Source organism: Blastomyces dermatitidis (assembly GCF_000003525.1).
Source record: "Blastomyces dermatitidis ER-3 genomic scaffold supercont1.15, whole genome shotgun sequence".
Taxonomy (NCBI): Eukaryota; Fungi; Ascomycota; class Eurotiomycetes; order Onygenales; family Ajellomycetaceae; genus Blastomyces; species Blastomyces dermatitidis.
The window spans coordinates 424,727-440,536 of NW_025544788.1; the positions used below are offsets into that span (position 1 = coordinate 424,727).

Below are 15,810 nucleotides of genomic sequence, written 5' to 3' on the forward strand. Positions count from 1 at the left end.
GTCGTCGTTTCTTCCTCTTCCGCAGTCTCACCTCCTTCATTCTTCTTCATCCTCACTCACTCTGACGCTGGAGAAAAGACGTCGCATGAGCTGCACAATCCTACTCTCGTTGTTTTTAACCCCCTTACAAGTTACGCCCCTGTCCCTGCTAGACGATGTTCCCGGTGGTTGCCCTCGTTCCACCTAGAACAATAATAACTTTGGACCGTCCAGCTAGTAGTAGTGCTCTATCCCTGCCAACCTCCGACTCTAAAGCATGTGCCGACAACTCTAAACCTGCTTTGGCAACGTCATCTCCGCAGTTTATGAGGTTGTCGCAACGTTCTCCATGCTTATTACTCCGCGAGTTTACCGGCTCGCCCAGACCCCGAATAACGGCTCGCGATCGCCTTCTTCCTACCACCCAACCTTCCATGCGCTGACCGGCTGGGACGTTGAGCCAGCGGATTACAAACGAGCTGCGGATATGTTGTTGATGCACCAGGTTGGCAGTGTTCGTGTGGGGGAGGTGGTCCGGTATGATCTTGGCTGTGTTAAACCAAAAGAATAAAAGAATAATAATAATAGTAAAAATTATCCCATGCTGATGCGGAACAATCAGGTTTACGCTCACATACACCCCTTCCGCAGATCGCATCCTCCCCACACCCGCGGAACTCTTCGTCAAAGTTAGAAATACCTCTGCAATACCTCTACGCGCCGCATATTTGCACGGCCCTTACACTCTATATACCTCGTGCTACCCTTCGTCCTTCGATCCAAACCGGAAATATGAGGACCATGAAACCCGCGGCCTTCCGCAATTCGAACCAAACTTGAAGGCGGGAGGGGCATTCGACGCGGTGATTCCGGTGCCGGAGAGCGCCTCGCCGTCACCTCTTGCAGCAGATGGGCAGAGTGTGACTTGGATAATCGAAATCGCATCGCAGGTGATATTTTCGACCTCAGCGGCTGTAAACTTTGAAGTCCTCGTTGGGAGAGACTTGAAGTCTTTGGAACTCGGAATGGGGAGCTCGGCGAGCTTGCCCGCTCCTGGTCATGTCCGCGATCTGGCCAGACGTGGCTCAGAGAGCAAACATCAGAATCCCTCAGGCCAAATGAAGGGGGTATACTCCACTGCAGTCAACCTCGTTGTTGAAGACACAGCAAGCCTTTGGAGTACGCCGCGATTCCCGTCCTGGAGTGAGAAGGAAGACCTTCGAAAACTGGAAATGGAACAGACGGAGATTGCTACGGAGCCCCAGAAAGATTCCGAAGCCAGTTCAACCGCGGACGAGGGAAATCGAAAGAAACGGAGGAAAGTACATTTCGTCGTCCTGACGCATGGGCTCCATAGTAATCTAGGGGCCGACATGTTATATCTTAAAGAGAGTATAGATGCTGCCGCAAGGAAGGCCCGGGAAGATGCGCGGAAAGAGCGAAATAAGCACAAGAATCTGCAATCCCCCAACCTAGCTGTACCTGGAGAGGGGACCTCTGATATGCCTCCGATAGATAGAACGCGAGAAGCCTCAGAAGATGATGACGACGATGACGAGCATGTCATTGTTCGAGGATTTCCAGGAAATGCCGTCCGCACCGAAAGAGGCATCCAGTATCTTGGTAAACGGCTCGCGAAATATGTGCTACTTATGACTTACCCAGACCAGCCATATCTTCCCATCAAAGAATCCCGCCGCAAATTCCGAGCATTTACTGGCAACAAAGATGTAGCCGGTCCCCTTGACCATGCTTCCCATTCTGGGAGTACAGTGTACCGCCCGGAGCCGAAGAAAAAGGATTATGCCTACCAGATCACGAGTATCAGTTTTATAAGCCACTCACTTGGTGGCCTCGTCCAGACGTATGCAATTGCCTATATTCAAAAACATTCCCCTGAATTTTTTGACCGGATCAAGCCTGTAAATTTCGTTGCTCTTGCGTCTCCATTTCTCGGACTCAGCAATGAAAACCCGATCTATGTTCGTTTCGCTTTGGATTTTGGACTCGTCGGTCGCACCGGCCAAGACCTCGGTCTGTCATGGACTGCCCCCTCCAAAATGCGAAGTGGATGGGGCGCGATGATAGGAGGATTGGGAAATGATTCTCCCAAGTCTAGCCATCAACCGGATCCCAAGTCAAAGCCACTGCTGAGGATTCTTCCCAGCGGCCCTGCTCACCAGGTGCTCAAGAAATTTCGGAATCGTACCGTGTACTCCAACGTTGTAAATGATGGAATTGTTCCACTTCGAACCTCTTGTCTCCTTTTCCTTGATTGGAGGGGCCTAGATCGGGTTGAGAAAGCCCGGCGGGAAAATGGTCTGGTCGGAACTATGGCGGAATGGGGATGGGCTGAGATTACAGGGGCTAATGTTAACACAAATTCAATTCGAGCAACCAAACGCCCTACAGGTTCCATGCCTACAAATTCTATCAATGGGGACAGCGAAGACGACAAGGTTAAAAATGGAAAGTTGGTCAGCTCACCTAAGAAAGGAGAGAGCGAAGTTCCCAAATCACAGGGAGATAGCCCAAGAACCCTAAATGGAAGTCTCGAAACTACCCCAGAACTTCCCAAGCCGTCTCAGTTCTTAACTGGAGCGAGCAACACAGAACTATCGCATGGTACGAATCTAGTCAAGCCGGCTCCACCTTCCTCACCGAATCCATTCTCCAGTTTCCTTTCCCTGTTTAAAGCACAGGGGAAAAGCAGCCATCAGAGCAAAGGAGCAAAAATCTATAAACGGATCCAGACTGTCCGGAATGATGAAACAGCTGAAACCCCATGGACAGACGGTCCATCCGACTCACCACGTACTAGGCTCGCTAGGGGAGATTCCTTTTACCAGGATGAAGGCCACCACGCTCCGCCGAAAACAACAATTCTAGAAGCGGCTGGGGATGTCCTTAAACCTCCTCTGCCATCAACAGAGTATATTCTGAACCCTGCAACCCGCGCAAGGACTATCTTCCATGATCGCGTATACCATCCATCCGATATACCCCCGCCCCCTCCAATAAGAAGCCGCAGCTTTTTCCCAACTTCCAGCACCAGCAACCTTCCCTCACCCACCAGCCCGACGAAAGGTGTACATGACCCACCCAGTAGCCAACCAATCCATACCTCCTCCGATTCAGTTCTTGGTACGACGAGCGGCATGAAAGTCGAGGAGAAAATCGCCCGCGCCTATCATCGAGACTTATCCTGGCGCAAAGTGCTTGTCCGCCTCGAACCTGACGCACACAATAATATAATAGTCCGTCGTATGTTTGCAAACGCCTATGGCTGGCCCGTCGTCAAACATCTCGTCGACACACACTTTGCAAACACCATCACCGCAAGGACGGCGGACGAGCTCGAAAGCGGTGCCGAGCGCGCTGTGCTAACAAGCCGCACCCCCTCGGAGTCTGGTAAGGAAGTTCTTGGCCAAGTTGATCCACCAGGTCACCCATCAACACCAACTATCGAGAAAGCACAACACGAGAGCCAGCAACTATCCGAATCATCAGAGGCAAAGGACGAACTACACCCCATCTCCTCCCAAATTAACCCACCGCGCATAGTGCCATATACCAACACGAACGACGCCACTACAAATAATACCAGCGACGCCCACCGACCCGTCAGCTCCGTCAGCCGCATATCATCCTCCCAATCAAAGACCTCCCATCCAGACTCCTCTCGGTGGACGGATCGGTATTTCGACGACGAGGACGGCGAGGGATATGACTCTCAGGACGAAGCGCATTTTACGGGTAGCGGGATTCGTGTAGTTGCTAATGAACAGGTAGCTGCTGATAATGACGATGTTATTGCGGGTAATGGGTTGACCGGGTCTCCGACCACGACGACAGTGACGACGAAGGATGATGCCGAGGCGAAGGGGACGAGTAAGGCGGAGATCACGGCGTTTTTAGCTACTGGGTCGTCCGGTGGTGTTGGCAATTAATGGTTTAGAATTAGAGTTGAAAATACAGTTACTGTGGAATCATGCATTTAACGTCCGGTAGGTTTTTTGGGGGTTTTTGGGCTTATTTTTTTGGGGGCGTTCTGGGGTTTATTTGCTGTTTGTGGGTTCCTCGATACCCCAGCTTTTGCTCTTTTCATAAACGTACATGTACATTTTCTCCCTTACATACTCCGTCATTGTGTTGTGAGGACAGAAACAGAACTTACTTAACTGTGCAGAGATGTGCTAGTTACATTGTTTCTAGCATCTGTGTATAACCTAATATTAGCTGGTCCTCTCCAGTTTCCTTTCCATTTTTCCTAGAATCATTTACTTTTCTTGCTCCACTTGCTTTCTCTTCTTCCAAGATTATGTATTGGGTTTGTCATTTATTATTTAATAAGTTGGTTCCTTGTGATTATGCAGTACATATACAGTACATACTTGCACATACACTGGGCACTATCTATCTTCATGTTGATGTATTTAATGTAAAACACGCATATTCAACCACCCACTCCAAATCCACATCAAAAAAAAAAAAAAAAAAAAGCTACTCCCACTCAACATCCTTTGGATAACTCGCCCCCAACACCGGAACCCCGCAACTATACCTCTTCGTCCGATCCCTCGAAATATTCCTATTTCCCCTCAACACATACCGACACACAAACGGGCCCTCATCGCACCTCTTCGGAATATAATTATTCTCACAACTCACCGCCGATCGATGATTCTTCGCCAGGTCCGACACGGGGATCTTCATCCAGCGACCCACCGAGGCAACCTGCAGTATCGGCTCCGTCAGGCCCTGGCCCTCGCGCCCGTCCCGCATCGTGAAGGTGATGGAGAACTTGCCGATGCGCGGGTCGGTGAAGTACTGGCGCCCGCCGACGTAGCAGACGTTCCAGATCTTGTATTTGCGCTTGCCGCCATTTTGGCACTCGACGGAGGCGTAGCAGTGGCCGCCGTCGCGGGTGCTGAAGAAGATTTCGCACATTTCTTTGTTGCGGTGGAAGTCCTGCGCGAGGGAAGTGGGGTTAGATTGTAGATGTTAAAACATGGGAAAAGTACGGTTGTGCAGATGGGTGAGGGAGGATTGGTGAGTTGATGGTGAGTTTGTACGGAACGCATATCTCACCCATGACTTGTTGCTCTTGTCGTCAGTGAAGACTCCAATTGCTTTTAGGATCTCCAGCAGGATATCGGCCTTCCCTCGCGGAGCCAGGGATGGGGAGGGCACTCCGTGTACGTTGATCGCAAGGAGGGTGATGAGGGTGAGAACTAACAGCTTGATGGCTTTAAGCGCCATTGCTGAGCCCGTGAAGTTTTTGTCGCGAGGGGGCCGGATACAATAATGGGAGAGAGGTATGGATAGTTATCGGGATTGGTTTATGCCAATAATTTCGTAGACACACTAACCGGTGCTTCTATTTGCACACTGATGCTTCCAGAAAAATCCCAACGGGATATCTGTGTATCTTATAGCTGTGACAATTTCACCTCAATTCTCCAACCGGGGCTTGATTCTCCCCAGTTCGAAAAATAAAAAAATAAAAATAAAAACAAATTTCATTCCAGTCGACGAAGGGCGGCGGCCTCGACGTGGCAGACGACGCCCAACCGCAAACTACTACAAAAACACCATCGGTCCCTAGCTCAAGCTAATAACCCTGCCCTGAGAGGCGCTTGTCGTCGCCTGGGTTAAAGTAGCAACATTTATCCTGTTAGTTTCGGCAGCGGCCCGGATTCACCAATTCAATCGGCGAGATTCCTCAAGGGACGAAGCAGTTTCTAAAAATATCCTCGTTCCGTTCGTCCCTGGAGCCGGGAAGGAAATCGTGGGCGAAACGCTAAGAGCGCAATCATGTAAAGGCTCATAGGCGATGTACTGCAGCTATTTGACTCAAGCGGCAGGGTTGTGTTGAGTCCTTACATTTTTGGCTGCGTGGATGCGAAAGCACCAAGCATTTCATCCCCAATAACGTCAAGAGTAGTTGCCCCACTGATATATGCATGCCACAGTAACTATGTGTGTCTGGCCGCCACAAACGTGGATGGACAATCCCGCCCCCACCCCGGCCTGGGAGGGGCTGGCCTTAAGGCTCTTGTATGCAAGATCCGTATTACTGCAGGTTGAAGACGGAGCTAGGAATGCAGTGTTATTTATAGCACGTGGAGCAATAAACCAGCAACGGCTTAGCCCTAGTCGAAATTCGAATTTTTTCAGCACGAACCCCCTAGAACCCCTAGTTAAGAATTTCGTGCGGTTCTTGTGCGGGACATATTGGTGCGGAGATGGTAGGGTATGTTGTATCGTATGGCTTGCGGCGGAACATCGCTAGATAGCCTGGGTTCGTTGTTCGCTGACAGCACGTATGAGGATACGCCTAACCTTGAGGGTATGTATGTATGCGAATAGATTCATAAAAATAATTTGAGATGAAGACAAGGCGTTCATTTTCCTCATCCATTCAATCAACACAATCAATCATATCCTCGTTTCTCGCGCATGTCATTTTTCCCTCATGAAACCACCGCCACGTTAGGATTACTACTACCACCGCCCTCCTCATACCACCTCCTATCCATGCCCGCCCTCTCCCGATCCTCTACATTAAACGGCCCCTTAAGCGCCCCCTTGAAATGCCTCCTCACATTCTCCCGAAACACCTGCACCGCATCCGTCCCCTCCTGCTCGCAAATCCACGTCAACCACCGATGCCCCGTGGTAACATGCGTGATTTCATCGTTATGAATAATCTCCAACGTCGCCACGCTCTCCGCGTCGCCTGCATTCCGGAACTTCTGGATCGTCATGGGATTGACGTCTAGCCCGCGCGCCTCGTGCACGAGCGCGATGATGCTGATGCGCGCGCGGATGTCGTGCGCGGTCTCGGTGGCGGAGAGCCAGAGGCCGTGGTGGACGGGGAGCGCGCCGAAGTGAGAGCCTAGTTGCTCGAGGCGCGCGCGGAGGAGGGAGAAGTGTTTCGCTTCGTCCGCGGCGACTTTGAGGAAGTCGTGGAAGAAGGTGCGGGGGAGGTGCTTTTGGGGATCTGTGTTTGTTTGGAAGGCGGAGAAGCGCACGCAGATGTCGATGGCGAGATCGATGGCCCAGAGCTCGATGTTGGCGAGCGCGTGGAGCATGGCGATGCGGCTTTTGAGGTTGCCGCCTCGGCCTGGTTTGCGGGTTTCCCAGGGGTTGACTTCGGATAGGTTCTCTGGGCGGGGCGGCTGGTCTGGAGGAGCCACGGTTCCCCGCCCTAGGGGCATGGGGGTGGGAGAGGTTTCCTTTTGAGCGAAGAGAGAGAAGAGATGGGTGGTTAGTTCGATTTTGTGTTCTGGATTGGCTGTGTTTAGGATGTGGACAGCCCAATCGCAGAATGTAGCGTGTTCGTCAAGATAGTGAGGGATACTGTTGGCATCCTCTTCTACTTCTTCGCCTTCTTCGACTCCTCCATCCATAGCCTCAGAAGCTGCAGTGGACATATCGATATCAGTATCAATCGTAGCCGCCGTGGCCTCAGGCTGCTTCTTCTTCTTCCTCTTCTTGCGCTTCTCGCGGTTCTTCAACATGACCTTCTCGCTGACAGGCTCTACCTTGCCCAGCACCACGCCGCTTAAGCTATACTGCAAAAACACACCCTCATCCGTAATCTCCACCGGAAACGTGCACGTTTTAATCCCAACACTCGACTCCCCCGTCTCCACGTTGAAGTCATACGCATGCCAGGGACATGACACCACGTAGGCGGAATCTTCAATATCAACGTGGGATTCTTCCAGCGGACCCCCGGCATGAGGGCATTCTGCCTCCATAGCGTAATACGACCATCCATCTGACGTTTCGTTGGCCCTGCGTGTGCATGTGGCTGTGGCTGTGGCTGTGGCCGTGGATGTGAATCCGGATGCGGAGGGCTCAATTGAAGGTAAACGGAAGAGCACCAGCCGTTTACCATCCGAAAGATGAATCACATATCGAGCCTGCGTAAAGTCTGAAAGAAAACCTAGTCTGATAGACATGATTGCAGATTGGCGAGATCATACAATTGTTAGTGTTAATCAGTAAGAACCACTATTGTTATGTACATATATATGACGCCGAGTAGGAATCGGATGTGAGAGCTCGCGGGGCGGAAAAAGTTGGCGCCTGACTAATCAAATTGCCGCGGTACCTAGATCTTTAGATGGGATATCATATCGCAACCGACGAGTTCTAGCTGCAAAGATATTAGGGAATGGACATGACTGTGGGATTGTTTTCATGTCACCGCGGGATAGCCGGGGGCGGTACTTTGTGCTCGCCGTCTATGTCACATTGTGGAGGAAATTAAAAAAAAAAAAAAAAAAAAAAAAAAAAAAAAAAAAAGGAGTAAAATGCTATTATTTAAAAGACCAATAAGCATTCATTCAAAAAGATTTCAATCTACCCCGAATACCCCAGATCTGCCATCCCTTCTCCAATCCCACAAAGCACACGCGTCAGCTCTCCGCCCCCCAGGAGAAACCGCCGTTCCAAACGCACATTATGCCACTAAAAAGGATAAAACAGATTCTCATCATACCGTCGCACACCAGGTTGTTGTCGCTGGAGAGGCCTGGGAATCGGACGAGCTGGCGCAGCTTCGCCATCACCCCTTTCTTCAAACGGGTCGATAAAGCCCCCATTGCCATTGACCCCGGCCGGTAGTGGATCATGTATGCCTTCCGGCTGGAGGTGTTCTTCATCTGGATTCGCCGCGAAACCACCAGGAATTTGCCTACGAAAAGCCGCAGCGGCAGCGGCAGCCGCGATCGCGGCGAAATAGTCCACATGGTCCTGCTCATAATCCCTCGCGTGATGCTCCTGCTGGACCTGCGGCCGGGGAACCCCGTCGTCTGCGTCTAGCTCGGGGACATACCTGTAGTTAAACCAGGGACACGCGCACGTCTTCCACCGGGCGGCGCATATGATGCAGAACTCCGCGCCGCAGCGGCAGGTCATGTGGTTGCAACCCTCGGTCAGCTCGACCATGGCCGAGCAGCCGTAGCAACGTTGCCAGCCGTTTTCCCTGGCGGCCTCGACGAAGCGTCTCGTCTCGTCGTCCTTGGGGCACTCGCTGCCCGTGTGCCATTGGCCATTGCAGAGCCCGCAGACTTTCGTGGAGCAGCTCCCGCATATGCCGTATCTGCGGCCGCCTGTGGCGCCGCCGCTGGTGTCAAGATGGATCTGGCTGGGCTTGATCCACTCACCGCAATCCTTGGTAGGGCAGTATAAGCGGTTCTCGGTGGTGAATTCTTGGTATTTCTTGTTCCATTTGATTTTGAATTCTACGTCGAAGAGTTTGTCGACGTGCCGGAGGGGGATGTGGTCTGACGTGCAGCATTTGGGAGGCATGTGTTGCGGGTCGGTCACGGACATGGTAAATACGCGCTTGAGGCAGTCCTCGCACATGCTGTGGGAGCAGGTGAGCTGGGCGGCCTTGCTCACGGGGATGTCGTCGAGACACGTTAAACATGTCACTCTATATTTGAAGGGTCAAATCGGGAATAAAAAGAACACAATCATAAAAAAGAGGAGAGAAGAGTCTCATGGTCGAACAAATAGAGAAATGGTACTCACGTCCTTTCTGGCACCGACGGGGAAGACGTGGTTCTCTTATACCCCGTGCCCCTTTTACCCTTCTTTTCAGTGGACAAGCGTTTTTCAGACCTATTCTTGATGGCGGGTGACTTGGGCGCCTTGGTTGCAAGTTTCCGGTCCGATTGCTCTCCAAGCCGAAGGGGGAGGGATATGGGGCCAGGTTTGTTGTGTCTTGTCCAAGAATCCGCAACGGCGCGCTGCGTAGCGCTTCGATTGGGGGGGTCCCTGTGTGTCGACGCTTTCGCTCTGGATCTAGAAGACGTCGTTGAACGGGGGGCTCCACCATTGCTTAGGTCCACGGGTATCGATACTGACGACGAACGATATCTGCGAGATTGGCTCCTCCTAGGAGCCTCGACATCGTTGGCCGTCCTATGGCTTTCTCGCGCGGGCTTTTGGGGGTTCTCCTCCGTAGAATGGGTCCGCTGAGACTTGCGCCGACGGCGTTTATGCTCCTCACCTTCCTTAGATCGGCGTGAATGATGGTGGTGGTGTTGATGATGGTGCTGTTCCGCTTCAGAACTCGCCGTAGTGCGCACTATCTTATTACCCAAACTGGCCGTCCGTCCTGCAGCTTTGCTTGATGTAGCGAAGAAAAATAGATGCCGGATGATTGGAGCCATCTTTATATAGGTCGCGAATTCGTAAGCATTATTGGAGTAGAGTAGCTCTCTCTCGTTTCCATCCTTGGACCTCATTGCTAGTAAATTGGGTGAAACTATAACGAATGCGAACTGAAAAAGATTCGTGTGCTTTTCTCAGAGAAGTTCGTTCCTCATATCTATCATCAGGAAAGCAGCTTGCCCGGAGGAGTATGTCAATACTAGCAGCAGCGAAGTAGAAAGGTAAAACGGCAAAACCGTATAGAGTAAAAAACAAACAGCAATTGAACCCTCAGGTTCTCACATCTAATATCTCGCATCCCTCATGCCACCCACCCATCCCTCCAGCCTCCAGTCCGAAAGCTTCTCTGTAGGTGTAAAGAAATCCGGCATACTGAAAACGGGAGAGAATGCCGCAATTGGGCCATAGAGGCGCTCACCCCCCTCAGCACCACCACAGAAAAACATCCATGTCACAACCACCCGGGCAGCCAGCGAGGGTTGCATGAACTGTTCGCATTTTGAGATGTGGACAGGTCCGGTTGCAGGAAAAGAAAAGAAAAGCAATAAAAAAAAAAAAAAGGGGGGGGGGGGGGGGGGTTGGTGGTTTGATGACGATGACGGGCAATGAAGAAAAGCAAATCTTCAATGGCAAATGGTTAAATAGAACACCCTGCCCAAATCGCAACCCAACCGCTCGGTTCCCGCTATAGGTAGAGCGGTGGCATCCCTCTCTCTCTCTCTCTCTCTCACTTTACTTATTCAAGGATAGAACAAAGAGAAATGGAGAAGGGAAGATAGGGCTCCATTGGGCAAAGCCGAATGAAAAGGTGGTGAAGCAGGGCGGGCGGCGAGCGATGGATGTGGATGTGGTAGCTTTGCATGCCACGCTTTCAGGCTCGCAGTGAGAGAGAGCCAACGGCTGCTGGCCAGCTGGCAAGACGAGGGAAGGGATGCCTTAGCCTAGCACTTGTACTGGCGGCCCTGGCCAATTCAACCGCGTCTCTTCGATATCATCAGCATTATTGTCATGTCATCATCATCACCAGCAGTCAGTCCAGTGAGCAAGTTTAGTGGTTATTGTGATGGTTATTTTCACGAACGATGAGAGGGCAAAAGGGAGAAACAAGAATCCGGATCGAAACATGACTGTTAGTTGGTTGCTGTGTTGTCTGTGTCTGTGTCTGTGTCTGTGTCTGTGTCTCTGCTTCTTTATTGCTGCTTCTTGTCCATTTAGGTTTACTTCGTGGAGGAGGTTGTATCGCTCTCCTGTTCATATCGGTAAAGGGAGCATATTAATAGCAGATAAATAAACAGACTCTTCAGAAACAGCAAGGACAGCTCTGGCTAATGACACTTGCAGCTCCAGCTTCAGTCCAGCTATTATAATCCAGCAGTTTAACTGGCGCAGATACAATATTTAGCCGTTTAAATATTCGAAAAGATGAAGGACAAACTTTTATTCTATTGGCTTTATCCGGTAGATTTTCTCAGCCGTAACTAATCTAGAACAAACGACTGGTTCTATCCAAAGAGAAAAGGAAAGGAAAAAAAGAAAAAGGAAAAAAGAAAAAAGAAAAAATCAAATTAGAAATTAAAAGGCGTGAAAGTGAGTGAACATATACATAAAAACCATGACCAAACCATTCTATCCGTCCCAATTGCATCATGATTTGGCAAGCGGGAGAGCGTGTGGATATAGAAAGACAAGGGAAAAAGAAAAGAAGAACCCCATTGTTTACTCCGAATAATCAAACGTCCCGACCATATGCCCCCAAAGCTCCTCGATAATCTCCCTTTGGCCCTCCCCACCCGGCGACGCGCGCACAGCAAGATACTTCCGCCCATCAACCGCCCCCTCCCACCCGCCGGGGTTCCCATCAACAACCATCCCGCCCGCCTCCGTCACAATAACCCACCCGGCACACACGTCCCACGCCCAGCACCCGCCCTCCCAATACAGATCCAGCACGCCCGCCGCAACGGCACACATATTCAGCGCCGCGGACCCCAAGCAGCGCATGGAATGCACCATCGCGCCGCCCGCCTCGCGGCTCTTGCCCAGCCGCTCGAAGGTGCGCAGCTTAGTCTCCCAGTTGCGCCCGGCGCGGTCGGAGCCCCACTCGACGGCGATCAGGGCGTTGCTGAGGCCGCGCAGGGGTTCGAGCGCGGGGCCCTTGAGCGGTAGGCGGGTGGTGCGGTTGAGGAATGCGCCGCGGCCGGCGATGGCGGAGTAGAGGGTGTTGGTGGCCGGGTTGAGGACGACGCCGACGACGGGTCTTTTGCGGATGGCGAGGCCGAGGGAGATGCAGGAGTTTGGGAAGCCGTGGACGAAGTTTACGGTGCCGTCGATTGGGTCGACGATGAAGGTGGGGGCGTCGGTGAGGGGGCTGGAGGGGTGGTAGGTTTCTTCGCCCATGAATCTGGGGTTTCGAACAAAGGGAATAATAGGGTTAGTGGTGGCCGAGCGAAGGATATATAGATAGATAGATAGATAGATAGATCAATAGCTTACTCGAAAGTGGGATATCTAGCCCTGAGCTCCTTGGAGACCATAGCCTCGATAGCGCGGTCATATTCCGTTACCAGATCGGAGCCTGGATCGCAGCAATTGACACGTTAACAAGAAGTTAAGATGTTTATACAGTTCTACGGGGAAAGAAAAGAATATCTGGAAGACGTACTGTTCTTCTTGGAGTCGACGCCATGGACCAATGGCTTTGCGCCGGTGATGACTTCTCCCGCGCGGGTGGCCAGGTCGATGAGGAAGTCATGGATTTCCTGGAGATCGGGCGCGGGGACCTTGACGCCGTTGGTTGCCATTGTTGCGATTTGCTGTTGGTGATGGGGTGGTTGGTGTGGTGAGTTTATAGCTATTGCTTGTTTTTTTTCTTGGATGAGCTGGTATTTAAATTTAGTTAGTGGTGGAGCTGACAGGGGGATATTTATAATAGGAACGAAACCTTTGCAATGGAATTAAATGTATTTAGCAGCAGAGGAGGAGGTTGGCAATTGATATATATATTGCAAAGGAGAGGAAGATTGTTGATATTTATATATATGCGGAGTATATACTCCGTACGCTGAGTATATATATATATATATATATATATATATATATATGCTGTGTAAAATATTTCGGGGGTAACAAACTAGAAGAGCAAAATAGAGGGCTAAATATTCCTTCCTTCCATGCATCTTCCATGCCTAAGTACTATCTAAATATTCTATCCATCCAAATAATCCTGTTACTGGGCGGAGGGCGCGTTGACTGACAGGTTCATTGACAAAGGGAATTTTTAATCGAGGAGAAGGAGGAGGATTAGTTACATCCTATCGACGTGGGTGATATGATATTGGAAGAGATCAGTATTAAGAACGTAGTTAACTACAATGTTGAAACAAACAGCTATGAATGATATGATAGTACCTAGGTAATAAAATAAAATAAAATAGAATAGAACAGGATAAAATAGGATTAAAATAGGAATATTATAACTACTGTAAAGAACTTCCTCGTAAATAAATAAATAAATAAATATAGGCTAGGGCTGGCTGACTAAGCAGAATAACTAGCGAATTGTTCCTGCGTCATTTTTTTCGCATTTCAGAGCGAAATATCGAGAGTCGACAGTTGTATTTATTTATATCAGCTATTTTTTTATAACTAACTAACTTATCAATCTATTATTTCTCCAATGAACAAATACCCCCCCGCCAGCGCACTATCGCCATTCCAATCTCTATCCTCAACAACCCTGTAATTTACAAATTCCCCCCGTCCTTCGCTGAAATTGTGCATCTATAGCGGGCAACCACCGCACTTATGCCCTCGGAACTGGAGGAGGTATGGGATCTTCCTCCCACCCCCTTCCCCCTTTCCCCGCTATTACCGTTATTAGCTACGATGAAGAGGAGAACTGTTACGTGTTTTGGAACTAACCTGGGAGCCTCTCGCGTTATGTATCTATAATATAGCTTGTAGAGTTCCTTCATCATGGAAACTCCCAGATAAGACAGATAGGTCCGTCTGTGCAAACCCCCCGCCCTTCTGCTATACCTGCTGGCAATTGGCAATGCGCCTTACTTTTCTCCTTCCCTCTTTTCCCTCGATTTGCGTCTTTGCTTGTTATTTGATTATTTAGCTGACGGGTGTGAAAGTGCAGCATGTGAAAATCTGCTTGGATATTCGATATCGCAACATGCGCTGTTCAAGGTTCATCAGCTTCTGCCAGTGAGGGATCTTAAACTGCTGGTTCGGGATTATGCTGTTAGTATCCACCATTGTCTTTTTTTTTTTTTTTTTTTTTTTTTTTTTTTTTTTTTTTTTTTTTGCATAGTGTAGTTGAATGGGTTTAAGAAGATAAACTGACACCCCCTTGCACGACCTCCAGCCAATCGCCAAAAATGCCCTGACGATATTGATAAACCTCTCTGGGGACGAGGAGGTACTCAAAGAGCTGGCCGAAGATGATGCCTTCCTAGAAACCCTCCTGGGCAAAGTCACGGTAATTATTCTTTCCCCTCCATTGTCGGCTTAGGTGCTAGTTTAGATGCGAAACACACCCATAACTACGAATACCTAACTACAGAATCACAGAACAAGAAAGAACCCCACGCCAACGAAATAACCATGCTCCTCGCCAACCTCGCCAAATCTGACAGCTTCAAACGCATCATAACCCTCACCCGCAGCGTGCCCAAGGACGTCTCCGACTCCCCCAACGCCCTCGACCAGCTCATGGACTGCTTCATCAAGGGCCAGGACGGCGCCATCAACAAAGCCACCGACGCCAACTACGACTACCTCGCCTACGTCTTCGCCGACCTCTCCAAATTCGACGCCGGCAGAGCCTACTTCCTCACCCGCCAGGCCTACGACGCCGTCATCCCCATCACCAAGCTCACCGTCTTCACCGAGCACCGCAGCCACATCCGCCGCAAGGGCGTGGCGTCCACGCTGAAGAACATCGCCTTTGAGATCCAGGCGCATCCGCAGCTGCTCGCGGAGGCGGAGGTGAACATCCTGCCCTACCTGCTGCTGCCCATCGCGGGGCCCGAGGAGTTCACCGACGAAGAGAGCGCGGCCATGCTGCCGGATCTGCAGCTGCTGCCGCCGGACAAGCAGCGCGACTCGGATAAGGATATCATTGCGACGCATCTGGAGACGCTGTTGCTGCTGACGACGACGCGGGAGGGGCGCGACCTGATGCGCGCGGTTAATGTGTATCCGATCATTAGGGAGTGTCATTTGCATGTTGATGATGAGGGGACGCGCGAGGGGTGTGATCGGCTTGTGCAGGTGCTGTTGAGGGATGAGGAGGGTGAGGGGAAGGGGGAGGAGGAGGAGACGATGGAGAAGGTGAAAGCGGAGTTTGAGAAGAAGGGGGCGGATGAAGAGGATGAGGAGATTGTGGAGGTGTTTTGACGTACGTTCTTTTTATACATACATTTACATAGATGATAGATAGAAAGAAATTTTCATAGATGGTTTTCCATTTCCTCCTTCTTATCTGATTTTCAACTCCTGTTCAACCTACGTACGACTGGGAAGAATCGAGCACATGGCTATTGAAAGGCATCCGTAGCGCGTAATCCATTTCCTCGGTGTAGCTTCGAGTGTGATAATCCCCCGCTTATCGGAAATCGTCGCGTC

At 50.6% G+C, this 15,810-nt stretch overlaps 6 protein-coding genes across 7 annotated transcripts; 2 read left to right on the forward strand and 4 right to left on the reverse strand.

The window, feature by feature from the left end:
• Nucleotides 1-2: 2 nt before the first annotated feature.
• BDCG_09368 (lipase/serine esterase) lies at nt 3-4,697 on the forward strand. Its single transcript, XM_045425155.1, has 2 exons — nt 3-516; nt 602-4,697. The coding sequence occupies exons 1-2, from the start codon at nt 329-331 to the stop codon at nt 3,927-3,929; spliced, it is 3,516 nt and encodes a 1,171-aa protein (XP_045273712.1). The 5' UTR covers nt 3-328; the 3' UTR covers nt 3,930-4,697.
• BDCG_09369 (uncharacterized protein) lies at nt 4,538-5,241 on the reverse strand (the record flags this gene model as incomplete). Its single annotated transcript, XM_045425156.1, has 3 exons — nt 4,538-4,570; nt 4,651-4,950; nt 5,071-5,241. The coding sequence occupies 3 exons, from the start codon at nt 5,239-5,241 to the stop codon at nt 4,538-4,540; spliced, it is 504 nt and encodes a 167-aa protein (XP_045273713.1).
• A 1,214-nt stretch (nt 5,242-6,455) lies between these two features.
• BDCG_09370 (uncharacterized protein) lies at nt 6,456-7,952 on the reverse strand (the record flags this gene model as incomplete). The annotated part of the gene is made up of 1 exon (XM_045425157.1): nt 6,456-7,952. The coding sequence occupies one exon, from the start codon at nt 7,950-7,952 to the stop codon at nt 6,456-6,458; it is 1,497 nt and encodes a 498-aa protein (XP_045273714.1).
• Nucleotides 7,953-8,294: 342 nt separating this feature from the next.
• BDCG_09371 lies at nt 8,295-11,164 on the reverse strand. Of its 2 annotated transcripts, XM_045425159.1 has the most exons (3): nt 10,459-10,754; nt 9,532-10,333; nt 8,295-9,433 (listed from the first exon to the last, which is right to left on the reverse strand). In XM_045425159.1, exons 2-3 carry the CDS (start codon nt 10,248-10,250, stop codon nt 8,464-8,466), a joined length of 1,689 nt encoding a protein of 562 aa, XP_045282917.1. In that variant the 5' UTR covers nt 10,251-10,333; nt 10,459-10,754; the 3' UTR covers nt 8,295-8,463. The 2 variants fall into 2 exon arrangements, with proteins under 2 accessions (XP_045282917.1, XP_045282916.1); XM_045425158.1 differs by having other exon boundaries at nt 9,532-11,164.
• A 435-nt stretch (nt 11,165-11,599) lies between these two features.
• BDCG_09372 (myo-inositol-1(or 4)-monophosphatase) lies at nt 11,600-13,365 on the reverse strand. Its single transcript, XM_045425160.1, has 4 exons — nt 13,118-13,365; nt 12,839-13,055; nt 12,670-12,751; nt 11,600-12,577 (listed from the first exon to the last, which is right to left on the reverse strand). The coding sequence occupies exons 2-4, from the start codon at nt 12,975-12,977 to the stop codon at nt 11,893-11,895; spliced, it is 906 nt and encodes a 301-aa protein (XP_045273715.1). The 5' UTR covers nt 12,978-13,055; nt 13,118-13,365; the 3' UTR covers nt 11,600-11,892.
• A 410-nt stretch (nt 13,366-13,775) lies between these two features.
• On the forward strand, nt 13,776-15,686 carry BDCG_09373 (DNA-binding protein HGH1). The gene is made up of 5 exons (XM_045425161.1): nt 13,776-14,001; nt 14,133-14,178; nt 14,321-14,424; nt 14,549-14,662; nt 14,755-15,686. Exons 1-5 carry the CDS (start codon nt 13,981-13,983, stop codon nt 15,580-15,582), a joined length of 1,113 nt encoding a protein of 370 aa, XP_045273716.1. The 5' UTR covers nt 13,776-13,980; the 3' UTR covers nt 15,583-15,686.
• The last annotated feature ends 124 nt before the right edge of the window (nt 15,687-15,810 follow it).